Here is a 24,873-nt window from a genome sequence, read left to right as displayed (position 1 = left end):
GCATGCGCAGTTCAGTTGTCACCTTTGCCGCTGGAGATCCCTGGCAATGGCCAGATGGCACTCAGTTGGAGGGAGGGCCCTGGCCGGTAGAGGGCTGGGGAGGAGCAGATGGGCGGAGCTAGCGTCTCCTCCAGATGTCTGCCCCTCTTCAGTGGTTTGCTGGACAGGGCACAATTCTAGGGGAGGGTACAAGCCAGGGAATTGATGTCTCTAGTGCTGTGGGCCCCACCCCACAGTCACTGAAATTCCTGCCAAGTAACTGTGAGACCGGGTGGCAGATGGGATGACCAGACGACCTCGGCTGACCAGGCCTTGGACTCTGGGTGGTATTAATTAGATATGACTGAGCTTCCCAGCAGCCAAAGTGAAAAGGAAAACATGGTTACTTGTGAAATTACTTAGTAATCATAAGGAAAAAGCATGGAATTCCTTATTGGGAGCCAAGGTTTTCCAGGACAGAGGCCCACCTCATTTCCAGACCAGCTCTGGTTCTGCCCCTCACTGTGACCTGGGGCCATAGCTCTGACCTGTCCCAACCAAGCAAGTTCTTAGATGGCCAGAATCCCATGGTCTGAGCATGTGTGCAGCCTCTGAGTGTCTGACCACACCAGGGACACTGGGAAGCCGGAGCCACACACCCTTCAGCCCTGCTCTGGGCAAGCAGTGACTGGTGAGAACCAAGAGCTGGCTGGGCTCCTGCACAACAGGCACCAGCAAGACCCCCAGAGAACACATCCTCAAAGACTCACACTGGCCCCCATCGCCCACGGAGGCGCATCCATGGAGGCTGCCCAGCCAGGCCTCTGAGACAGACACAGTAAGCTGATTCAAGGATTTCTTGGAGCGAATTCGCCGTCGTGCTGAAGACCTCCAACCGCCACAACCAGGCATCTTGGGACGCTGAGCTCAGCCATGGCTTCTGACAAAGCCTGGACCACAGGGTAGGCAGGGCAGACATGGCTAATATGGAGCAGAGCCCTCAGCCTCTCCCCTCCGGAGCAGGGAGGTGTGTGTCCAAGAGAACACAAAACAGCTTCAGGTCCCTAAGATTGGAGACAGAGAGGAGATCAGGATAGGCCTCTCAGGGGCACCTGGGTGGCTCAGTCAGCTAAGGACAGGTGTCTCAGAAGCATCTCCTGGTTGTCAAGAGGGTTTGTGCCAGACACCTGACCTTGGCCAAGGCATCAGTTGGGGCAGGGTCTGGGCTGTCAGCACAGCCCCCTGGGGCAGGTCACTGTCAAGGCCCAGCCTCAAGGTCAGTCCCCATCCGATCTCTCCACGGGACAGATGAGCACCAGGTGCTGGGGAGGAGAGCAGGCAGGCAGACACCCTGCAAAACCAGTGTGGGGATTCACCCTTGACCCTGCCTGGAAAGACCTGCTAATGAGGGACTGTCCCGCAGTCTGTGCGAGAGACTTAGTGTAAGGGATGCCTGTCAGTGTGGGGCTGCTTGAATGGTTTAAGCCACAAAGATGTGACTAAAGCATGACCAAGGAAGCTGGTTAAGAATGAGGCCTCAGGGGCGCCTGGGTGGTTCAGTCAGTGAAGCGTCTGCCTTCGGCTCAGTCATGATCCTGGGGTCCTGGGATCGAGTCCCACATCGGGCTCCCTGCTCAGCCTGTTTCTCCCTCTCCCCACCTCCCGCACCTGCTCTGTCTTTCTCTCTCAAATAAATAAAATCTTTATTTTAAAAAAGTGCTTAGGTTTCTATATCACACATTTTTTTGTTTATATCACACGTTTTAGGAAATATTTTGATAACTGTTTTACTGTAACTGGTTTCCTTTGTAACCCTATGAGCTTTACTTTCTGCACTGCCCCCATGTGCACCACAGTAAGGACATGGAGGAGAGGAGGCACTGTCCGCTGAGAACTAGGGCCCCTCCCCTATACCACCATAATGGAAATCCTGGCCTGCCTGCCTTGGACCCTTTCTCCGCCATGAGAAACTCGAGGGTCTCCACCTCCAGAGGCTCCAGGGATAGGCCGCAGAGACAGCTTGTAAGGAGCCTGGCATGTCCTAATGGGTCTTGTTTGAGGCCCATGAGGTTGCAGATGAACGGAGGCCAAGACACTGGGGCCCCTGAAGGATGACGGCCAGGAGGTGGGGGCCCCCCACAAGAGGAATGCCCAGCAGAGGACTGGGCTGTGGGAACGCAGTGGGGCATCCCAGGAGCCTGGTGATCCCAGGCAGGGCGGGAGATGGGGAAGAGGAGTAGACAGAACAGAGGAGGCAGGGTACTTCCAAGCTGGAGCCCTGGGGGCCACAGCTGCTCCCCTGTGACAGGAGCCCTGAACCCGGGCAGGTCCAGTCCTGCACGGAAGGGGTGTGGCCCCGTGCAGCTGAGTGGGAAGCCCAACGTCCAGGTAGGGTGATCCCTCCGCGAGGCCTGTGTGGCCCATGGTGAGCAGTGGCCTCTAGGTGGCAGGAAGGAGCCACAGACCGGCGGGCCAGCCAGGTGTCCACCGCCCTCCCCCGGGGGAGGTGCACTCCTTTCTGGCCACAGCTGTGAGGCCCTCATCTGTGGGGGCTGCAAGGGCTCCCACCCTCACCAGGGCTCAAGCTGGGGCAGCACCCCCCAACCCCAAAACTCAGTATCCCACCTTCGAAGTCCCTGGTCTGGGGGGCCCTCATGAGTTCATGACCCTTGGAACCTCGCTCAGGATGTTCACAGCCCACCCCAGACCCCGCACGGACCCTACCCAACCTTGGGAACGTCCTCCTCCAAGGAGCGGCCTGGGCCCCCAGACCATCCGGTACCCTCAGAACACTGCTTCTGGAGCGTAGCATCAGAACCATGGGATTCTCCTGGAAGGGATTTATGTAAACCTGGCCGTACCCCACCAGGGTACTCCCCAGGGCTGGGGCCTTCTAGACCCTACCCTGACCCCTCCGCGAATGAAGAATTTCCTTTCCTCTCTGATACCCACGTGCAACCCGAGTCACAGGGGAGGCAAGACGCTCGCATGTGCACGCAACGGCCGTACCCGAGGGTCCTCATGCACGGACACTCAGACCACCCTGGACGGTCCGTGAGCTGTCTGTTTCCCAAGGACTGCTCAGCTGGGAAAACAAGGCCTTCCATCCGCCTGTGCCACACCCCCAGCCCAGGACACATAAGAGCTGCTCAGTAAATACGTCTCACGAAGGAAGGACAAAACAATAGCACGCAGGGGGCGGGAAGGAAGGGACCCACACTCACTAGCCACCGCCCAGCAAGGGAGCCCCAAAGACAGGACCCACCCCCACACCCAGGGAGGGCCAGCTCAGGACTGACCCCCCTGCTGCTCTGGGTTGAAGGCCTGACACACAGACCCTCCTAGAACCAGCCTCTCCAGAGATGGGCCCAGGCAGAGGAGAGGGTGGCGGACAGAGAGCTGAGAGCCAGGTGGACCTGACAAGGTGGGGGGGAGTCAAGGCAGGGCCTCAGGGGGTTGGGAGACTGAGCTGTGAAAATGTAGGTATGTGGGCGGAGGTCCGGGGGCTCCTGGTTGGAGGTCAGAGGTGGAGAGTGATCAGCAAGGAGCAGAGAAGGAGCCCCCAAGGGGTGAGGGGTGGGAGACAGACTGCTCACCTTCCCAGACCCCCCCCCCACCTGCCTTACTCCAGAATGCCCTCCCGGACACTCCGCAGGCCCGCCGCCTGGGGCCCTCCCTCAGTGCCCGTGGGGGTCCCATGGGGCAGCCCCCAGAAAGCAGAAATACTCGGGCCTGCCCTCAGGGGCCTCCCGTGTGGGAAGCCCGGCCCCGTCCTGGGGGCTCTGAGGGGGATACAGCCCTGACAGGGACCTGGGGACACCCCAGTGACACCCCCAAGGTCCACAACACACAGGCTGGACCACACCTTTGGCCCAGAGGTCTGCCCCTCCCCCATCCTCAGTCCGGAAACATCGGAAGCTCAGGCCATTTATTTTTCTATTTGCGTCCCCCACCCCCTGCCCGCCCAAAGCCGGCCGTGACCCAAGCAGGTCGCATCCGTGCTTCCTTTCTGGCTAAGGCAGGGGCCTCGGTGGGAAGGCCCGTGCTGCCCCACTCACATGGAGCCCCACCTTGCTTCCCATGGCCCCAGAAGCCCCCACCCACCCCCTGCTACCTGTAGGCAGCAATGCCCTGACCTGGGTACCCAGCTGTTTCTGCACCTTGTCCGCCTGACCTGCCAGCCCACCACGGTGGCCGCCAAGGGGCTGTGTAGGGCTGTGACCCCAGCCAACCCGGTTGCGGCTTCCCTCGGATCCTGGCCTCTGAAGTCAGGCAGGGCAGTGACCAGGGACTGAGATCCAGCGGGAGCCCCTGTCCCACGCTCCAGCAGATACCTTGCTCTGCCGTTGCCGCAGCCCTTTCTCTGGGCCTCAGTCTCTCAGTCTGCAGGATGGGAAGAGCTGCCCAGCCAGGGTAGCGTCTTTAGGAAAGTCCCCAGCCCAGCCCATAGCCTTGGCCCGGTCCCAGCTCCCTCCCCCAGAGGCAGCACTTGGGGGAGGCAGGAGGCATCCCCCAGAGGCCAGCAGCAACCCTGGCGGCCTGCTCCAGGCTCGAACAATGTGCTTCCCCCACACAATTCCCAGAAATGCAGCCCTCCCTGCCCTGCCAGCCAGCCTGGCGGCCACTCCACCCTCCCCATCCCCAGGGGCCCTGGGCGGGGGTGGGGGGAGGTGAGGGGGTGGGGTGGTCAAGGGCCATGGGTGAAAGGAGGAGGTCTGACTCCCGGGGCATCAAAACCAGGGGTCCCTGAGGTAGCATCTCGCAGGGGTCCAGGCACACCAACCCTGCTGTCCTCCTGAAAACTACTCAGGGAGGCAGCTTTTGGCTGAGGAGCCAGGCCCGCTGCAGGAGCAGTCCCCCTCCCCTTCTTTCCTGGTGGTGAGTCCATCCTTCCTGAGCTGCCCAGGCCCAAATCCACACAGCAGCTAAGCTGAGACTGGGGAGAGCTAAGTCACCTCACACCCTCCTCTCCTCAAAACCCTCCCAAATCACCAACTATCCTTCAGAGAAAAAGCCCAAGACCCTCCCAGGCCTCACGGAGCTCCTTGTCCACTCCCTTCTGTACGTATGCTCCTCCCACACATCAGCACCCCCTCTCTGCCCCAGGGCCCTTGCACGTACAGCTCCCGCTGTGTCCAACACTCTTCTCCAGGTATTCCCTCATCTCTTTGACATGCTCCCTTCGGGGTTGGCTCAAAAGTCATCTCATGAAGCGACAGGCCACGAGCACCCTCGACACAGCCCCTCCCTCTTCCCCAACTGGCAGCACCATATTCCAGAGCACACACCACAGCCTGAAGCCCCATATTCTGACTTGTTTGTGGGTCTGCTGATTGTCTGTCCCTCTCCACCAGAACGGGAACCCCCTCCCCAGGCAAGGACTTGGGGCTGTTTTGTTCACTGTCTCCTAGAACAGAGCTGAGTTCATAGCTGGCACTCAATAACAAACAAATGAATGCATGAATGAATGATTCCTGCCCCGAGTGAGAAGGGATGGGTGGTCCCCAAGAACACAGACCTGCCCCCCAGCCCATTTGGCGGTCCCAGCTGTTGGACCATCAAAGCCACTTGCCACCAAAGCTCGGGCAGCAGCAGAAAAGAAACATACAGCTGCAGGGCCCGCTGGGGGCTCTGCTCCTTCCCTGCACCATTCCCAGGACAGCTGAGGACTGTCACCAGAGCCTGGCAGGAGAGAGAGAGGCCAGGCCAGCCCAGGCAGGGAGGTCAGGATGGGCACTGCCCCGCACACCCACGGCCCCCCATGCAGAACACTCAGACAGCCCCGCTTCTCCTCTTCCAAGAGCCCCTGAGGGGCGCAGGGCACAGCTCCTACAGGACTAGGACACCTGCAGACCCAGACCCAGGGCCCCCTGATTTGAATAAAGACAGCCGTGGCAGCAGCTGCGCCATGCCCAGATCCGGCAGCACGCGGGGCGGGGGCGGCAAAGCTGGGGGCAGGAGCTCCAGGCCCAGCCCGCCGGACGACTGGACAGACAGAGTGTCTGGCGCCCTCGCTCCCTCCTCACAGCTGTGGCCTTCCTTCCTGAGCTGGCGTTTCCTGGCTCCTCCCTGCTGTTGCCACGGAAACCTAGAGCCTGGTTCCCATGGAGCCCCTGCTGAGCCTGAGTGGGGCCCACACAGCTCGCAGAAACCCCCAGGACATACACGGCCACACCACGCCCCCACCAGGGCTCACAGAGCCCAACAGCCCAACACAGCGAGAACAACACCCTGGCCTGTGCAGCAGCCCTCGACACCTGGCACGTCACAGAAGTCACTCCTGCCGCATGGGACCCAAGGCTCCCCTGTCACCCCCCTCACACCCACAAGGCCCTGTGCCCCTCCACCCAGAGAAGCCCCCACCTGTTCAGTCCTGCCGGCCCCTGTCCTCGCCACACGCCCAAAATGCCCAAGTGACAGCACCACACCCACCCCCTCTGCTCAAGACCCTCAGCCAGTCTGACACCCCATGAGCCTACTGACCCTAGTTCCCAAACACCTAGCTCGGCGTGTCGCTCGGGTCTGCACAGCTGGCAAACTACCCCCTGATGCCAAACCCAAGCCTTGTGACGGCTGCTGCCGTGAGCTCAGGCAGCCGTGCCTGCTCCCTCACACGTCCCCGCCCCCAACCACCTTTTCCCAGGAGCAAGGCCCACAGTGTTCTGGAAGCCCAGGGGCTCTGTGCACACCAGGCCCAGCACCCTGGGGCGGACAGCAAGAAGGCACCGGGCGGAGCATGAGTCCCAGCATCCACCTGGACCAGGCCCGTCACTCGGGGAGGGACAGGCATGCATATGCTTCTAGGCCATTGGGCGGCTTCCTCAGAAGCCCTGACCCCTGGACAGAGGTCGAGGCGGACCCTGCACCTTGCCTTCCTGCACTGCCCCAGCCCTTGCGGCGGAATCTGAAGGAGGAGCATCGGGACAAGGGCCAGGCCCAGAGCCCTGGTCTCAAGGACCCTGAGGGGTCTGAACTGAGCGGCCCAGTTCCAAAGCCCAGGTCTCAGGAGACAGAAAACTCCCCTCCACCTGGACCTGTGTCTGATGGGGACCCCACCCCCACCCTCCAGGACAAGGAGGGTCTGGACCCAAGGGACTCAGTAATTGGTCCCAGCCTCCTGCTCCTGCAGCAGCCAGAGCTGGGTGGGTGGGAGCCTGTGAGGTCTGTGCCCCGGGCAGCGCCTGGGAGGTCTGCCACTCCCAGAGCCCAGCCAACCCCCACCCAGAGCCACCGACGGGACCGCCCAACATCCTTTGCAGGCTTCACCCAGAGCCTGGGGGTCTGGTCCTAGCTGAGCAAGGGAGTGGGTGGAGGCCAGGGAGGGCAGTGTCCACTCAACACTCAGCCCAGCCCCACACTTGCAGAGAAAGCTTGCCCCTCTACTCCAACTTTCTGTCTGGGGGGTCTGGGGGCTGCACACAGGGCCCCCATAAGGGTGGGCAGTAGCCAGCCTGGGCCAGGCCAGCCAGAGGTGGGTTCTAGAGGCACAGAAATGCCCCCGAATCACAAATCACCCCCACTTCGGATGGAGCTGGGCCCACTCTTGGGGACCCCTCCTTTGGTGGGTGCTGAGGGTGAGGACTTCACTGAGCAGGAAACCCATTCTACACCCTGTGGGACCCCATCTCGCAGCAGAGCCCAGCCTCTGCCTGGCTCCTGAAGCCTTGGGCAGACGGCACCACTAGAGCCCACCTCACCCCACGCTCTGGCAGACACACACGGACCACACACAAACGCACAGACACATACAGCTCATGCCCCTCCCCCCAGCACAGCTGACCACACCCACACCAGCCCTATGCCTCTGAGGTCAGGGCCACCCCGACGGCAGTCCCCACTCCCACCGTCTTCCCATCTGGACAGTGGGCCAGAGCCACAGTCCGCACCCCTACCAGGCAGCACACACACGGGAGGACAGCCTGAGTCCAGGCAGGTTCTCCTCTTGCCCTGCCCAGCCTCAGCCCACAGGACATGACAGCTGGAGTGAGGTAATGCCAGATGATGCCCACAACTGCATTTGGGGCCACTTGGTCAACTTTGGGCTGCAGGAGCTGCAGAGGGCCAGGCAGGGCCTCTAAGGGAACCAAAAATCTATCCTAATGTGGGGGGGGGGGCTGCAGTGGAAGACCCTCTAGGCCTCCTTCCCAAGCCCCAGTGACCACCATCCCAGACCAGCTACTGCCCAGGCTAAGCCAGGCCCCGGTAACCCCAGACCTCACCTAGAAGGACAAAGGTAGTCTCTACCAGGTGCTGGCTCCTTGAACCCATTCTTCAACCTTCAGTCTCCCTCACACATCTCTCCCCCCACCCCTGCAGGGTGCCCAGTCCACCCACTTATACTGGTCGAGCAGGAGCTGGCACCACTGGGAGAGGACTGTGCACCTGCCCACTCCAGTGCCCCCCATTCTTGCCTGCCTCCCAGGAAAGGCGAATCTTCCCCTAGACCCAGAGAAGCCACTTGCTGCTGTCTTGACCGCCCCAGTACACCAGCCCAGGCTCCACATCGGGAATGAAGCTGGGAGGCCCGGGGCGTCTGGGTGCCAGTCTGGGACACCCAGTGCTTTACTCCTCCAGCTGATGGACAAGACCCAACATGACAGAACCCCATGTACAGACAGGATGGACGCCCAAGAGCCCTCAGGGCGAGGGACCCCGTGGGGGTGCTGGCCTTTCCTCAAACCAGGAGGGTCACTGGGGGCAGCTCAGGAGCAGTGGGGGCAGCTATAGGACCCACCCCATTCATAAGCCCTGGCTCTGCGGCCGAGCAGCACTCCAAGGGCCAGGGGACTGAGAGCCTCTGGCCACACAAGGCCAGGGTCACTGACACCTGCGGCCATGCACCATGGAGCTCCCAACGTGGGGTGGGAAGGAGGGCTGCACAGCTCCAGGCTATAAATCGATGTACGGGAGGGAGAACTCAGATACCACTGCGGAACCCACACCCAGGAGCTCCATCCTCAGCAGAAGGGTAGGGAAACAGTCCTGGGGGAGATCCCTCAGTTTCTGGAGCCCAGGTCCCCTCCCCAACTTCCAGGAGGCTGGCAGCTCCTCTGGAAACCCTCCCAGGCCCAGGGGAGGGGCTCCCCCTTCCCTCCACCTGCCCCAACCCTGGATCCGGCTTCAGTCTATTGTGATAACGGTGGCCTGAGCTGGGCAGGGCAGCCAGTTACTGCTGGTCCCAGCCCCTGACCCCAACAGGCCCTGGAGAGGGGGAACAAGGCCTGGGGCTCCGCACCTTCCCTGGTGGTTCCTCTGCCCTCTGGTATGGGTCCAGGGCATCCAGCGCTGAGGTTTTCCCTGTTTGGAGTGGGCTTGGGAGTGATGGAGGGGACACCAAGTCCGTCTTCTTGAACCCCATGGACAGACGGGGAGGCTCACCACCCCCAGTGGTGAAAATTCCACATGTGTGTGGAGGGCCGGGGACAAGATGTCCTGCGGTTATCCAGAACACGCTCCCCCAAGATACAGGGCCCTTTTTCCAAAGTGCCCGCTCCTTTTGAGCTGGACCCCAAGAAGGCTTCTTGGAAAGCCTCCCAAGAACATGGGTCAAAATAACGCCCCTCTCCTCCCAATGTATTTTCATGAGGGGGCAGCCACCCTCCCCCGGTTACCGTCCGGGGGTCTGACTCCGTGGGTGGGGACGGCAGCGCGTGAAAGTCTGACAGCCCCCATGAGGACGCCCCCTTCCAAGCTCCAGCCCACACCAGCGGCCCGTTCCCACTCGGGGTGAGGTGGGGGGGTCCCTCCTTCAGAGAGGGTGCGGGGGCAGCTGCGCGGAGGGGGCTGCGGCGGAACCCGGCGGGCCCGAGAAGAAAGGGAGCCCCCGGGGAGGGGGCGGCCCCACACCGCCCCGCCCCGCCCGCCCAGCCGCCTATTGGCCCCGCGCCGCTATATCTGGGCGCCCACCCGGCTCGAGGCCACCGCCGTCTCCGCCGCCGTCCGCCCTGCCCTCCGCGCCCGACCCCGAAGTGCCTACCATCCACCCACCGCGCTCCCGCGCTCCGTTCCGCCCAGGCCGCGCCCAGCTGGAATGCAGAGATCGCCGCCCGGCTACGGCGCACAGGACGACCCGCCCGCCCGCCGCGACAGGCAGCGGCCTCGCCGACCCGGCGCCGTTGTTGAGTTGCGTGGCGTTTCCCTGCCGCCCCCGCCGCCCTTTTGTGTGGAAGTGCCCGTTGCTCGCGTCGCCGCCCAGCCTGCAACGCGCAGCTCTGATCCGCGACCCCGAGCGCGGGCGCTAGCATGGCCTCAGCGGCCGGCGTCGAGGGGGAGCGCCGAGTCGCCGACGCAGAGTCGATCGGCGCCCATGAATGCCACTATCGGTACGGTCGGGCGAAGAACAGCGCTGGTGCGCGGTGCCACCGGACCTGCATTAACGCGGTGTCCTCAGCAAGATGCTGGGTGAGGGGCGACAGGGGGCGGTAGAAGGTGAGTGGTCTGAGGGGAGGAGACTCAGGACAGGGGGTGCCAGGCGGGGGGGCCGCCCCACTCCGCGGGCGGCCAGGCACACTGCCGGGCTGACCCCGAAGCAGGCAGCTCGTTACGGCTCCCGCCACGGCAGGATCAAGGCGTGGAAGCGAGGACCAGCAAAGTCGCCCTACCGTGGAGGAGTCGAACGTGCACGGGTGCAGCAATCCTGCGGACACCCATCAAGTACCGGCCGCGCCAGAGCAGGCGCGCAATGCCGCGGGCTGGAGTCGCACTCCTGCTCCGGCCTGGCGCCCCAGCTGGGCCGGCCGCCTTGAAAGCTCTTTCTCCGGCGGCGCCTGGCCCGGCGCGTAGTTTTTTCCGCGAGCGCCGCCGGGCGCCGAAATTGAAGTGGCCTGGGGCTGCCTTACCGCCAGCTGCCGGACGGCCTGGTGCCCGGGCGGAGCCGCTTTTCCGCACTCAGGCGTGGCGGCCGAGGAGCGCTGCGGAGCCTTCCGCGCGCCCCACGCGCCCCCAGCGTTCCCGACCCCGTTGTGGCTGCTATGGAAGCGCCTTCTTTGGCCGAGGCGCTCAGGACCGCGCCCGCTCCCGCCGCGCCGCTCTCCGGCCTCTACTACGGCGCCCTGGGCGCGCCCGCACCGGGCCCGTACCCCGGCCCGCTGTCGCCACCGCCCGAGGCCCCCCCGCCCGACGGGGCCGAGACGCTGGGGCCCGCCGCCGACCTGTGGGCCGACGTGGACCTCACCGAGTTCGACCAGTACCTCAACTGCAGCCGGACTCGGCCCGACGCCGCCGGGCTCCCGTACCACGTGGCGCTGGCCAAGCTGGGCCCGCGCGCCATGTCGTGCCCCGAGGAGAGCAGCCTGATAGCGGCGCTGTCCGACGCCAGCAGCGCGGTCTACTACAGCGCGTGCATCTCGGGCTAGGGCCCGGCCGGCGCGGCGTCTCCGTCTCCTCCGCAGCTAGCGCGACTGGACCGCGGCGCTCTCCTGCTCGCTCTCTCCCGCAGGCGCAGGCGCAGGCTTCGGCTCCTCTGGGGCGCCCTGCAAGGGCGGCTCCCGCATGTCCTGGGGCTTTTCCAGGAAGCCCAGGCCTGGGACCTGTTGTCTGGCCCCGCCAGGGTTAAGTTTCTGAAGCGTCTAATTCTTTCCTTGCAGTCTATTTTCTAGAACCAGGCTGTATTTTTTACTTTGCCTTTTTATATACTCGATACAACATATTTAATTTTTAATTAAACTTTTAAACTTTTTCTTCCAAGGGGTTTCAGTGACCAAAAGCACCGATGTAGCAAGCTTTCTAAATATGAAAAATACCACTGTTTGTTTGCTTTAAAAGGGGAGCAGGAGCTGGGTCGCCCCCGGGCCAGGCGAGGCCACAATAAAGTGACTCGCTGTTTCCTCTGAACACCCGAGTCTGTGGTCGTTGGGGGAAGGGGGAGCAGTACACCCAATGACCCTGGATTTGCCCTCCCCCCGAGAGCCCCTCCAGCTTGGGCCCCAAAGCACCCACTTCTCCATCCTTCCAGGCTACTCAGCGGACCGAGTTGGTGGGAGGCATGAGGTGTGGGCCCTCCCGGACCCTCCCAGCCTTCCATTCCCTTCCTGTCCCACCCCCCATTTTAACTGAAGCCTAATAGAGGTCAGCAATCCCCTCACGTGCCCACCCATGTTTCGTCATCTTCGTCTCCTCTTTAAAACTTTCTTCTAAATAAATAAATACATACATAAAATAAAAATAAATACACAACTAAAACTTTCTTCAAGCCCAGGGACTACTGCTCAGGGCTCTCCTCTCCAAAGGAGATGGGCAGGGTTGACACCTATTAATAGACATGGCACCCTGGGGCCCCTTCTGTCATTTTTAAACCAGAGGCCCCAGAAGGGGAAGCACCATACAGCCATGCTGCTCCCCACAGTGATCTTTCCAGGCTCTGCCCAGTGACAGAAGGTCAATGACCTCACAAGGAGGCTCAGGCCCCCATTCCCAAACCCTCTCACTCTAGCCCTTCCCCACTTGCAGCATAACTGGACACCCTCTTTCCATATTCCTTGGTCCCCAGCCCCTAACCGGGGAGCTGAGCTCTGACACCCTGATGTGGAAAAGTCATTCACAGCTCAGTCTGCTCTGTGTCTGTGAGCCGTGTGGTTCTGTAGGGTGCTGCCTGTCCTCCGTGACTGCAGGTGAGCCAGCGTATCCAGGCCTGTGTGTGCACAGGAGGCTCCGAGCATGGGTGTGACACTGTGACACCGTGACCATGTGACCATGGGAGCACCCAGGAGGATGACCGAGTGACAGTCTGTGTCTGTGTGCACACAGTTGTGCAGTGAGTCTGGGACTGGATGTGCGTGTGTCCGCACATGTGCGGCTGCTGCCTGAGTGTGCAGGGGCAGTGAACAGGCTGTGGGGCTGTTCTTACAGGTACCCTCCCTCTGCATTGACTGGCAGGAGCTCCACACCTCAGCTGGCAGAGTGGGGTGGCTGCACCTGCCCCCCCTCTCCCCGCCCCATCAGCAGCCAGGTCCAGAAAACTCAAAGACAGAGACAGAGACTTAGAAGAACAGAACAGACAAGCTGAAGAGGGCAGGATGAACTCACAAGTGGAGAGAGACACCCAGGGTGGGCGGACAGGCAGGAATAGCCCACAGGACACCAAGGACACCATGTGCCCCTTCCAAGTGTGAATAGGAAGTATGCACGGCAGGGACGCTGAGGCACAACGGGAAAAGGTGGTCCAGTCCAGCCACGTCTCCCATGGGTCTGGGGGCTGGTGCTCTGAGGCCCCCGGGGCTGAGTCCTGGGCTCATGCATGGAGAGAAATGTGCATGACCCTTGAGCGTACATCGCTAGCTCTCATGGCCCAACTCCTGCTCTGCTCTGGGCCTGCCCCCTAGTGGGGGGACAGATGACCCACCCCCTAGAGCCCCGGGTCAGCTAAGCCAAAGTGTGCCCCGCTGTGGGGACCCATAGCAGCCAGAGTCCAGGAGCCTCTCACCCAGGTATGGAACCTCCTCCCCCCTCACTCCACCCACTGGCCAGGGCAGGTAGGAGGCAGAACCAGCCCAGCCTGTCCCGTTGCCTACAGCCATGTGAACAGCCCCACTAAGGACCTCCCTGCCTGGGCGGAGGCACTGTCCATTGTCCCACCTGTAGTCCCCTGCAGAGACACCCACGGACACACAGGGAAAGGTTCCAGACAAGTAGACATAGCCAGCGGTGTCTCTCCTGTTTCCTGGCACAGGCTAGAGCAATATTCTCCCATCCTCTGTTCTGGGCTCTTCACCCCACCCCCATCCCACCCAGAGGGTCCACCCTTCCAGGCCCCTTGGGGTCAGTAGGGAGAAGGCAGAGGGGCTTGCTGCCTGGAAGCCCCTCTGGCACAGCAGGAGGCCAGTGGGGGGCCGGGTTTGGAGAAGTCCCCATCGCCAGGGGCTGGGGGAGTCCAGGAGCAGAATCAGAACATGAGAGGGCCTCCCACAGAGAGCAGCTGTTTCCAATAGCAGCTCCTCAGCAGTGGTGGGCCGGCACAGGAAGGGTGGGTAGGGGTCTCCTCAAAGGACCCCTGCCCCGTGCCCTGCCTAGGGAGCTCTCCAAGGGGCCTGGCTTTGCCCTGTCTGGACAGAGCAGCCGTCCTGGGCAGAACCACAGCTCCCCGCCCCCTCCCGCCCCACCGGGGCCTGGGTGGCTCCAGCCCTGGGTCAGGTTTCCCACCGCTCCCCTGCCTGGCTCCACCCACCTGCTTCCAGGAGGGTCAGAGAAGGGAAGTCCCCACCCCCAGCTCCCGCTGAGTCAGGCTGGCCAGGAACAGACCCTGGTGGCCTAGCGCCTGGTGGGAAGTTCTAGCAGCCCTGCCTGGCACAGGCCTCAGCTCCCACGCCCAGGACCCAGACTGGACCTGGAAGGACCTGGGCCCAGGTGTCGAACCCTCCCCAGCAAACAGCCCAGGGGAGGAGGTCAGGGAGGCTGGGGCTGGGAGCAGGTTAAGTGCACCCTCTCCCCATAGACGTGCTCATCCCCTGAGACACACCTGGGGACACGACACGCACCACGAGCCACAGAGCCTACCAAGAGACACAGCAGGGCCAAGGCTGTGCTCATACGCCCGACCCCAACGAGGCCATGCTGGGCAGGCAGGGATGGGCCTGCAGCACCCCCACTCAACTGGACAAGCACTCTAGGCCATCCAGCCACTCAGCTCACATTCTACAAAACCTAAGTAGGATTTTGGCATCAAGGTCAGTGGATCTAGTACTTGGAGAGAAGTGTGTGGGGCTGTGTGGCCTCCGTGCCTCTCATTCCAACGTTCTCCCATCTCCTCACTTGTGGGGGTGGCCCCCCAGCCCTCCTCGCCTCCAGCCCCCTTCTCTGTGGTTGGCCTGTTGTGGACATTTCACAGAAATGAAATCATACAATACATGGATTTTGAATGCGGCTTTGTTCACTGAGCGTAACGTTTTCAAGGTTCATCCACGATGTTGGTCCCTCATTCCTCTGCAAGGCTGAGTAATATTCCTCTGTGTGATGAGACCACCCCAACCGACGGGCGCTGAGATCGTCTCCCTGTTTTTCGAGGTGAATAATGCTGCAGTGAACATTCGTGTACAAAGGTTTTGTGTGGACATATGTTTTCATTAAAATTACATAGTTTTCTGTCTCTAATGGCAGGGTCTGAGCAGGTAGGCTAAGCACATTAGCGCCATACCCCAGAGCAGCTGCTCCCAGAGGGGGAGTCCAGAGCAGCAGACCCGCAAACCCAACAGCCAAGCCCAAGGCTCAATCCTCCACCCAGCCTACCCCACTCCTGCCCCAGGCTGGGGGGTGGGGGGGCAAGGACAAGGCTTCAGTCCACGGAGAGTCTTGGACAGGTGTGTGGGAATCCCTGGCCCAGGACTGACGAGAGAGCGGTGGGAATGCCAAGCCTCCTCCTCACTGTGTCCACAGGCCCGCTCGGACTCCCTCCCCACCTCTCGCCCTGCCTGGAAGCAAGGCTAGATGCAACAGGCCAGCTCGGCATGGTGGGAGCTCCCCGCCCTCCACATGCCTCCTGCGACCCCGCTTTGTCCCCCACCACCCTGCCTCATGCCCCACGACCTGTTCCCCAGCTCTCGCTACCAAACCTGTGCAGCAGGACCCCGCCCCCTATCCCACGCTCCTGCCAGCCTGCGCCCAAGAAAACAGGAAGGGGTGCCGGCGGCGGTGCTGCGAGGAAGTGCAGGAAACGGCCGCGGGCGCGGCGCTTATCTTGGGCCACAGCCGGGGACCCCTGGCCTCACGCCCCGCACCGGCCAGTAGGGGATGCAGGGCGCGACCAGAGGACGGGGCCTGCTCACCTGGCGAGGAGCCCTGGCCACCTCCCCACCAGGCAATGATGGTCACAAGTGGGCTATGGAGGCGAGAAGGCCAGTGACAGGACCCCTGGGAGCCAGGCTGTGCCGCTCCCCAGATGTGAGCAGAGGTCCCATCGAGACACAGCTCAGGGACACCCGGCAGGCTCAGTGGGAAGAGCCTGCGACTCTTGATCTCCGGGTCGTGAATTCAAGCCCCATGTTGGATGTAGGGATTACTAAAAAAAAGTAAACTTAAAAAAAAAAAACCACCATCACCCACGGCCCAGAGGTGGCCCAGGGGCCAGTGTCCAATCCCAGGCTGGCCCACCTCCCCCACCATACACTCCCCTTCCCAGGTCCTGACCTTCCCATTTCCCCCCAAAACAAGGACTAACTTCCCCCAGCCAGTGTGGAATCCCTGCTGGTTCTTGGGAGGAAGGCTGGGCAGGTGGGCTTCACTGGGTTTGGGGGGATGGTGGTTGTTGTTTGCTTCTGTGTTTACAAAGCTGCGTCTTTTCCTAGGGAGGGGACAGGATGGGGACCGTCCCTGGGAGCCCCCCAGGGTCCTGCAGGCCTCTGGCAGGGACAATGGGCCGAGGCACCTGGCATACACCCCCACCCCCCAGTATTTGCTTTGTTTCCTGGAGTGGGGGCCTTGTTTGTTCCCACACCACCCACAGATGGTGCAGGCCGCCTCCTTGCACACCTGCAGGCCGGGAGACCCCACAGGCAGACTCACAGGCAAGGGCCACGTGCCAGGCAAGGCCAGCCCACCCTTCAGGTCTGGGAGCAGGTGCTTCCTCCCAGCCTGCGCGTGGCCCCGGGCCTTCTCGGCGCCCAGCGCCAGATGCGGGCCCGGCTAACTCACATCCTGTCCCACAGCCACGGCCCCAGGAGCATGGGAGCGCATCTGTCCGGGGTCTAGGCACGGCAGACACTCATCTTTCCCACCAGCTCCCCCGGCTCAGTCAGGCTGCCTGGTGGGGCGAGACGTGGAGGGAGGGCACGTGGAGGGAGGCGCCGGGCGGGGCAGAGGCAGGCGGCCCTCAGAAGGGTCAGCACGCTGGGCTGGCACGGACCCCGCCCCATGTGTTTCGGCAGCCTGCAAAGAGGCAGAGGTAGGAAGTGGGGGTGGGGAGAGGGGAGCATGTGTGCGGGGGTGGGGAACACACAAGCGGCAAAGTCAGGATTAACGTTTTGGTTTTCAAATCCAGAGTCTAGTTTGCCAGTCGCCCGTGTTCCAGATGTTCTTTCAAAGGCTCCCAGTCTGGGGAGGCTGTGGGACACAGGCTACCCTTCAAAGTCGGCCTGGCCCCCTCCTTTTGGCGCTGCACATGGGGGGTCTGGCTCCCTGGCTTCAGGAAGTTGCACAACCCTGGCCCATGCCCTGCGGCCCCATCTACCACCCTGGCACGGCCCCTCCTTCTGGGACCCAGCCCCCACCCCCCGGAAGCAGCTGAGGAAGCACAGGCACTGGACAGGACACCACTGGGTGCGGGCCCTAACCCGACCACGCGCGTGCCCCAGAAACCCTGTTTTATGGGGGAGAACCAGGCTCAGGCCACATGCCCCAGACCTCAGCAAGGAGGGACATGCAGCACGGGCCCACGGCTCTGTCTCCAGTCATGTCCCTCCATCCCGCTGGTTCTGGTTGGATCCACCCAGCGGTTCCTGAGAACAAGCCACAAAGGGGGTCTCGGCGCTGAACACGCTAGCGAACACCATGGGTCTGGGCGGGCACCCCTGCTTTCCCTCTGCTCTCTGTATCTGGGCATGTCACTGTGGCTCTCTCCTGCCCCCAGGCCTGGTCTGGTTGGGATATCCCAACCCTGGACAAGTGAACTTTGTCCCGGGAGCCAGAGGCCCAACTTGCCGCCGTCCTGCGTCAGCAACCACGTGGCTGTGGTGGGACGGTGGCCCCAGGAGAGAGAGTTCCACCTCCCGGAGCCCGTGGGCGGGAGCTTATTTAGCAAAAAGGGTCTCGCAGATGCGACTCAAGATCCTGAGGTGTGATCACCCTGGATCACTCAGGTGGCCCTCAGCCCAGTGGCAAAGACCCTCGTAAGAAGGAGGCCACGTGAAGGGGGGGCGTGGGCTGGGCTCACCTGAGCCTGCAGCAGCCCTAGGAAGCCAGCGTGCACTTGGCCCAGGAGGAGCACAGCCCATGACGATGCTTCTGGACTTCCAGTCTCCAGAACTGTGAGGGAGGAAGCTGTTGCTGTGTTAAGACACACACTGTGTTGTCACAGCAGCCCTAGGAAACTGATACAGACAGTGGTGTGAGATATGGGGACAGGACTTCAGGAGGGCTGCCTGAGAGAGGGGGCTCTGCCAGGCAGGGGGCTGGATAGGTCAAGGACACACACATCTGTGTGCACATACTCACGGGCAGCCCCTCAGCATCTGTGTGTGCTCACTCACACACTACCAGACGGGTCAGAGTGCCTATTCCTGTGGTCGTGGTCTAGGACCCAGGGATCATGTCCCCAAAACTCTGAGGCCTCTGCTCCCCCTCCTACCGCCCCCTACCCCAAGCTGCTGTTCATCTGAACTGTCCTCAGGCATTGGTGGGTGGAGGGGCTGCCCTACTGCCCACCCACATCTCCCCAGGACAGCCCGGCTGCTCTCAGCAGCGGAGAGGGGGTGCTGCGGGTGGGCAGCAGGCCTGACGGCCCAGGAGGCTATGCTCAGATGCCACTAGGAGAGGAGTACTGTCCCCACGGGCTCTGGGTCTGGGTCAGATCTAAGTGCAAGGAGCCCCTGGGGAAACAGGAGCAGGGTGGGGGCCTCCACAGAGAGCCTGCCCCCTCCTGTCCCTGAACCCACACCCCTGGCCTTCAGCCTTCAACTCAGTGGCCCCACACCTTATGCTCCAACCAAACTGGGCCTTTTCCTCCCACCTGGACATGCAGGCAAGGACCCAGGCTGAGGAGCCCAGCGACAGGAGCGGCACCGCACAGGTCCGCTCCTCTACCAGCTTTCTCCACGTCCGGCACGAGGACGTGTCCGGGCACTCAGGCCAGGACCCTGGCATTGCCTGGATCACTCCTCATGCCTCCACATTCAGCCCACCTCCTGCAGCCTCAGCCCCCACACAGCATCTCCACGAAAGGCACGGGGATCTTTCCTGACCCAGACTCCAGTGTCCCTTCTCAGCTTAGCCCTCCACGCCCATGCCGCTTCCTCAGCCGAGCGGAGCCTCCTTCCGTGTCCTTTAGCCCCAGCCGGAGCCCCCACACCAGCCCAGTCCATACTGTGGCACACGCATGGAGCACGTGCCACAGAGACCAGAGCAGTGGAACGCTCCCGGGGCGCTTGCAGAGCCTGCACCGTCCGTGTCCCCTCATGCCCACGGCAGGGCCCCCGGGGCAGCTGCGCACCGTGGCAGCAGGTGACCGAGTGCACGCTGAGGTCCGGGAAGCTTGGTTCCCCGTCCTGTGCACGGGGCACACATGAGGTGTAACCATGCTCAGGGCCCAGGTCTTACCCCAGCTCTTACGCTTCCTGGCTGTGTGATTTGGGACAAGGGATAACCTCCCAGGGCGTCGGTCTCATCAGGGACAGCAGTTCCTGTTGCACAGACTGAGCGTGTTAACACATGTATGGGGGGAGCTGGGTCAAGGTCAGCTTCTCTAGTTCTTAATCTTGTGCCAGTGCTGACTGCCCCACCACAAAGGCCCTTCTGCATCCGCGGCTTGCCTCTGTTCTGCCGGGATACCCCAGAGGGAAGGCCTGCTCTGGTGCCTCCCGGGCCCATCCACCTGGCAGAGAGGAGTGTGATGGGTGTTCAGTCCACCAGGTACCCTCTTTGGCCAGGGGCTCTCTCTACTTGCCCCACTCTCCCTCCTCCATCAGCTGTGATTGGGGAGCGGGCCAAGGACACCCAGGTCTATGCAGCTGTAGGCTGGGGAGTCCAGGATAGCCCAGCACCCTGCCAAGCAAACCTACGGTCCTAGAGCACGAGATTGTCCATCCCTGACCAGCCTCTCCGGGTCCACAGAGGGGGCCGTGGACACCCCTCCCAGGGCCGCAGGAAATGGCCTGGCCCCACTTGCAGCCAGGGCCAGCGACTCTGGCTTCCCTTCAGGCCCGTTTCCTTTATCCGGTTGTTTTGCTCTGAATTCACAAAGCTCAGCCTTCCCTTCCCCTCCATTTCCACCCCTTCCCCCATTCCAGAGTGGAGCAGGACGGATACCGGACATTTCAGGGCCTGCTAGAGCCTCCCCCCCCCCCTCAGCCTGGAGCTGCCCACTGAGAAGGGGAGTCCTGTCCAGCGTCCCGGGCCGCCCCCTGCTGCCCAAGGCTGGGAGCGCAGCGCCCCGGTCCTCCTCCAGGGGGGGCGGGGGGGGCTGGCTCCCCTAGCGGGTGCCGGCTCCCATCCCAAGCACCGACCCGGGGGCGGCCGGCCCCACCGCCAGCGGGCGAAGGGAAGAAGACCAGACCGCAGCACCGGCAGTTTATTGAGTCCTGGCTTGGTGCCTGGAGCATCATCTCCAGGTCCAGGGCCCTCCGAGGAGCGCGGGCCACGACAAGGGAGGGGCCGGGACCCAGCGGTAAGCCAACAAGAGGGAGAGACCGCGGTCGTCACAAAACGAAGCTCGTTCCCAGGCTCCGCGGCCCCGCCGGCTGTTGTGGGGCCCGCGCAGGACGCGCGCTAGGCGCCCTCCGTGGCCGCCGCACGCAGCGCGAAGAGTTTCTCCCAGCAGGTGGCGACGGCTTCCAGGGCGCGCAGTAGGAGCCGCCTCCTGCTGCTGCGACGCCGGGGAGGGCGCCTCTTGGGCCACCGGCTCCGCTGTTGGAGACGGGACGGTCAGCGAGTGGCCACGGTCCCTGCCACCCCAAGTTTGCGTCTAGCCCCTGGAGCTCCCGGATGGTGACACGGTGGGGCCGTAGGAGGCGCAGTGGGAGGTGGGGGGCGCCTGTGGCAGAGGAGGGACCCGGGTCTGCTCCCCCCCCCCCACCTGGCGCAGCATCCAGCAATGGCGCCGCATCACCGCTTCGGTGCGCAAGGCTACGGTCCACGCAGCTTTCTCCAGCGCCCCACGGCGGCCCCGAGCCACTACCATGCGCATGGTCCGACCCAGGGACGCAATGGACAGGAGGATACTGTGCTCCTGGGGAAGGAAGGGAGGAAAATGGGAGTTGGGGGAAGAGCCCTATGGGGAGGCCTCGAGAGGGCACCAGAGGGCATGGGTGGGGGCGTCTCCTCCATACCTTCTGGGCACTGCAGGAAGCTCCCACCCGACCCTGCCATCCGGGGGCTGCAGCTCCAGTCAGGTTTTTCTGAGTGAAATGGAGGTCTGGGGAGCCCGGCCCCGTCCACTCTGCCCCTGGCCCACCCTGCCTCACAGCGGCCTGCAGGTCCTCAAAGATGACCGCACGGTAGTGGCGGAGCACGTCAGGGACGCTGCAGGCACGGAGCCCTGCCTGGCCAGGCACAAGACCCAGCAGAGCCAGCAGGAGCGCCCAGAGTACAGGCTTGGGAGGCACCTGGAAGGGACACTGGGTCAGGGAAGGGGTCCCAGGCCTGTGGAGGGGGCCTCCCCTACAGCAACCCCTCAGGCAATCTGCTTTGGACAGCCCCTAGGACAACCACCAGGGAATCCCCGGGCTGGTATACAGTGGAGATGTCACTGTGCCATTCATGATCGAGGCATGGGTCTAGCAGGAGGACAGACAGTAGGCCTGCAAACCAGACAGCTCAATGCTCGATGCAGAGACCTGAGGGGTGAATGATGGGGGGGTGCTGGGAAGGCAGGCCCACTGAGCCCTGAAGGGCCAGGAAGGAGACGGGGGGCTCCAGAGGCAGGAGCATGGGGCCAAGAGCCCAGAAGACCGTGGGGCAGGGCTGACCTCGATCCAGGGGTACGGCCTCTCCCCTGGCCGTGCCCTAACTCATCCCCACACTTCCCTGACACAAACCCCACCAGTCAGGCTCTCCTCCTGAGGAGCACCCCCTGCTCCCCAGAACACTGCTCACTTCTGGGTCCCCACAGCAGGGGCAGAACTGACCTGCTCCCACTCCTCATCAATGCATCTGCCACAACCAGCTCTCACAGCCATGGGAAATGGGATCCCCTGCACCTACAGCCCAACCAGGACAGGGGTGAGGGCTCAGAGCTCAAGGCCACACACCTCTGGGAGGGGAAGGCTTGGGGAAACCCCCAGAGGCAAGGGAGGAAGGGGCCACATTGTGCCCCACCAGACATTCCTTCTACAGGCCTCCCCCTCCAGAAAGGACTGGCTTGGGGAGAAGCCCACCCCCTCCCAAAAGCCCAAACATCAGAGAGAGAGCAGCTAGTTCCCAGACCCTGGCCACACACCCACCCTCAGGCCCCCAGGCTGGAGTCAAACAGCGACTGGAAAGTTAATCGTGTGAAGCCAGCGAGACGCAGGACTCGACTCTGCTTCCCAGCCCTGGGAGGGGAGGCTGACTGAGCCGCACCCCGACCAGCACGGAGACCTGGGGTGCAGCGCTGGCAGGAGGGGCAGATGCGATTTGCCGCCACCCCTCCTCACACATGCCCCCAGGCATGCCCAGCGGGTGAGAGGTCACAGCCAGAGCAAGGGCTGTGGGTGCTGGAGAGAGAAGATCCACGTGGGGTAGCTACGCCAGCTGCCCAGGTGCTCCTAGGAAGGCCTGCCCGTCTCCCAGCCCAGCCAGGGACAGGGCAGCCCTGGCACCAGGAGGCTGACTTGGACGGCCCAGCAGCCCCCTCCAACCCCACACTCCCCACCGCCCCCCCACTGCCGGGAACAACAGGCAAGAGCACCCAGGGCCCGGCCCTCCACGCTGAGGTGAAGGGAACCACAGGGGATTTCCCAGTAGGGCATGGAACGTCACGCAGCCTCCCCTGGGCTATGCTCACTCCCAAACCCTCAGTGGCCGTGGGTGAGCCCCCTCCCTGATGGCCCAATGCCGCTCACCATGGGCCTCTCAGGGCGAGGCCCTCCTTCACTCCTGCCAGTGGGCCTTGCATATGATCCTGGGTCCTCAGGTAGGGAGTGTGGCTGCCAGTCCAGGACCTCCTGCTCCAAGCCTGGCCAACAGGGCTTCCCAGGACAGGCTGCAGCAGGGCGGGCTGGCGGCAGGCAGACAAGGCTTTTGAAGTTGGCTCCTCTGAGCAGAGGAGGGAGGGAGCAGGAGGGAGGCCCCAGGATCCCAGCCCTACCCCCTCCCTCTCCCTACCTCCTATCCAATTGCTTCTTCAATTAACCTGACCCTGGAGCCCAGCAGCTGCAGGCTCTCTTCCCATCCAGTGGGGCTTGGATCGAGCCATCAGCCCCAGGAAGATATGCACTGCTGGGGAGGGGGTGGTGTGTCCGGCGGACAGGGCAGGACCCAGCTGGTGAGGGGGGTGGGCAACCAGAAGCAGCCAGTGGCCTGCCTGCCTGCACCCCTCCACAGGGGCCTTCCTCAGTGGCCAGTAGGTGCTGCCTCTTCTGGGAAACTGGCTGCCGGCAGAACCAGGGGAGCTGGACCTAAGCCCCACCACAGCCACCAGCCCCTGCACCCTGACGTCTGGGGGGGTCCTGCCCCAGCAGGTCCCAGGTGCAGGTGGGACTTCTCAGGCTCCTCCTGCCACTCAGCCCTCCTAGGCTGAGGGGGTCTTCTGTGGGGGGAGGTCAAGGCCACCCGCCCAAACAGGCTCTCCGGGAGCTGGGCCACTACACCCCTGCCTGGCAGTGCCCGGGTGGTCACCCCCACAGCCAGCACCTCAGAACAAGGACAGCCTCCGGAAGCTAACTTGCCTTGAGCCGGCACTGAAGGAAGGTCAGCTGAAGAAAAGCTAAGGTTCATTTTTCCTAGGGAGAAAAGCAGTTTCACCACCTCAGAGCAAACAGCCCCGTGCAAAGGAGAAGACATTCACACTGGACGATCCCAATGCTCTGGAACTTTCCAAGGGCTCTGCAGAAGGCCTCACCTGACAGCGAGGTCAGAGGAGTGCAGGGGGAAGCCACGTCCAGCTCAGGGCACTGTTCCTGCCTGGGGCTTCGTTTCTAGGTCTGTGTGGAACGGGCTGGCTTTCAAGCTCCTCAAGCTTAAGGACTCCATCTTCAGTGTAACAGGCAGGATCCCTCCTGCCTCCTCCCAGAGATGGAATGAGACCCCTAAGTCTCAGCGAAGACCCTGTGAGCCTCCCCGCACTGCTTCTCAGGCCTGGCCCACGTCGGGATGAGAAGCAGAGGAAGCATTTCCACATTCACGTCTGTGAGTGGGATCCAGGCCACACGGGTGGTCTGCCACCTGCTCTGGGCTGGCAGCGCCCTTGTGGCTCCCAGAGCATCAGAGGTGGACCCAGCAGGGCCTGCACCCTCGAGGCAAAGCTGCCCGTGCCTCAGTTGCTGCCGTCGAGGCAAGCACTCCCCAACCTGGGCTGCCTGGGGAGGGCCAAGCCGTGGGTCAGTGACTGAGCCCCACCACAGGCCCTCTCATCGGTGTCACGGGACACCAAGAGGTACCGAGGGGCCGCTCTGGAATCTTCTCGTTACTGAACGTGTGGGGACAGCTGCCAGCTACTCTTCTCCACACCGTATGGAACAATTAGCATCTCTTCTCCCTGGCCCACGGCCTCCCGACAGCCCACGGCCTCTGGCCACATGTCTGCAGCCGCGGCCGACACAGCCCTTCTGAGAGAATCCGCTGGTTTCCAGCTGGACACACATACAGGAGTCCACAGCTTGAGGAAGGCCTTTGTCCTCACACAGCATCCACAGTGAGAATACGCTAAGACTCCCCAGTTATGCATTTTTCAATCCAGAGATAAAGGCAGTTACAAATGCTTTAGAAGAAAGCTTCTGGTTATAAATTAGCAAAAATAAATTCACGTGCAAATGTGAGAAAATCTCTTCCTGGCAACATTCCCCTTCAACACACACCCGAGGGGCCTCCCAGTGACCCCTTAGCAACACATTTTGGGAGGCAATTTAGGAAGCTGAGCCCACTGTTTGCACTCACTCAGGAGAGTCACCAATCCTGGTGGGCAGACCTGTGAGATGCCCCCCACCCAGAGGGGATAAATGAGTCACCAGGAGAGCCTGTCCCAGCTGTTCCCAGAACATGAGCTGCCCAGCCCCTTCTCACAGAGTCCCAAGGAGGCACAGCGGGATACACGCTGTCTGCAAGCGGTCCCCTTGAAAG

The 24,873-nt window shown here is 62.6% G+C and overlaps 2 protein-coding genes across 4 annotated transcripts; one reads left to right on the top strand and one right to left on the bottom strand.

Annotated features, from left to right (window-relative positions):
* Positions 1-9,905: 9,905 nt before the first annotated feature.
* On the top strand, positions 9,906-11,811 carry SOX18 (SRY-box transcription factor 18). Its single transcript, XM_040637882.1, is given in 3 exon segments — positions 9,906-10,301; positions 10,512-10,954; positions 10,956-11,811. Coding segments are annotated over 3 exon segments (1,113 nt in total). The 5' UTR covers positions 9,906-10,009; the 3' UTR covers positions 11,334-11,811.
* Positions 11,812-20,173: 8,362 nt separating this feature from the next.
* Positions 20,174-24,872, bottom strand: CUNH20orf204 (chromosome unknown C20orf204 homolog). 3 transcript variants are annotated; one of them, XM_040638634.1, is made up of 6 exons: positions 22,659-24,872; positions 22,059-22,310; positions 21,744-21,815; positions 20,946-21,221; positions 20,693-20,845; positions 20,174-20,523 (listed from the first exon to the last, which is right to left on the bottom strand). In XM_040638634.1, the coding sequence occupies exons 3-6, from the start codon at positions 21,792-21,794 to the stop codon at positions 20,386-20,388; spliced, it is 618 nt and encodes a 205-aa protein (XP_040494568.1). In that variant the 5' UTR covers positions 21,795-21,815; positions 22,059-22,310; positions 22,659-24,872; the 3' UTR covers positions 20,174-20,385. The 3 variants fall into 3 exon arrangements, with proteins under 3 accessions (XP_040494568.1, XP_040494566.1, XP_040494569.1); XM_040638632.1 differs by lacking the exon at positions 22,059-22,310; XM_040638635.1 differs by lacking the exon at positions 22,659-24,872 and having other exon boundaries at positions 22,059-22,407.
* Between the last annotated feature and the right edge of the window lies 1 nt (position 24,873).

The sequence above is a fragment of the Ursus maritimus genome, unplaced genomic scaffold (genome assembly GCF_017311325.1).
Source record: "Ursus maritimus isolate PB19 unplaced genomic scaffold, ASM1731132v1 scaffold_22, whole genome shotgun sequence".
NCBI lineage: Eukaryota > Metazoa > Chordata > Mammalia > Carnivora > Ursidae > Ursus > Ursus maritimus.
This window is presented reverse-complemented; position numbering and strand designations above follow the sequence as displayed.